Source organism: Cystoisospora suis (genome assembly GCF_002600585.1).
Source record: "Cystoisospora suis strain Wien I chromosome Unknown contig_6913, whole genome shotgun sequence".
Taxonomy (NCBI): Eukaryota; Apicomplexa; class Conoidasida; order Eucoccidiorida; family Sarcocystidae; genus Cystoisospora; species Cystoisospora suis.
This window is the reverse complement of record NW_027159700.1, coordinates 1-457: the sequence shown is the minus strand read 5'-3', so window position 1 is coordinate 457 and position 457 is coordinate 1. Positions and strand designations below refer to the sequence as shown.

Below are 457 nucleotides of genomic sequence, written 5' to 3'. Positions count from 1 at the left end.
ACTACTACTACTATTAGTACTACTACCCCTATGACTACTATGCCTACTATTCCTGTGCTAGTAGTGCTAAAACTACTGCTACTATTCACACGTCATCATCGCCATGACGACCGCCACTATATGAATATATAAATGAGTATGCATGCGTAGATAAGAGAGTGTGTAGGCAGGGGGGGGGTTAGGTAGGTAGGTTACCTTGGACGAGAGTAAGCCGACTGGTCAGTGCCGAGAGACATGCAGCTTTTTGTGGTCCTGTGAGAGGGAGATCTGTAGGCAGTTTGATTGCGGAGTAATCTATATCGTTCGAATGAGGGATGAAGGGATTCTCTTCTTCATTAAGCATAGAAGAAGGGCCGTAGCCACCTCCACCTCTACTCCCTGCTCGCATTAAGTGAGCTCGAGCTTGCCCTGCCTAAAGAAAAAGCGAAGCGAAGAAACCGCCAAGCAGAGAAAGAAG

The 457-nt window shown here is 47.0% G+C and overlaps 1 protein-coding gene across 1 annotated transcript in view; it reads right to left on the bottom strand.

Annotated features, from left to right (window-relative positions):
* The window catches only part of CSUI_010207 (aaa family protein), a gene marked incomplete at its 3' end in the record, with an annotated part of 2,522 nt that extends 2,110 nt beyond the window's left edge, over window positions 1-412 (bottom strand). The window contains exon 1 of the mRNA XM_068070312.1: window positions 196-412. Coding sequence (XP_067917712.1) covers window positions 196-388 — 193 coding nt within the window. The remainder of the gene's footprint in view (window positions 1-195) is intronic.
* Window positions 413-457: the final 45 nt, after the last annotated feature.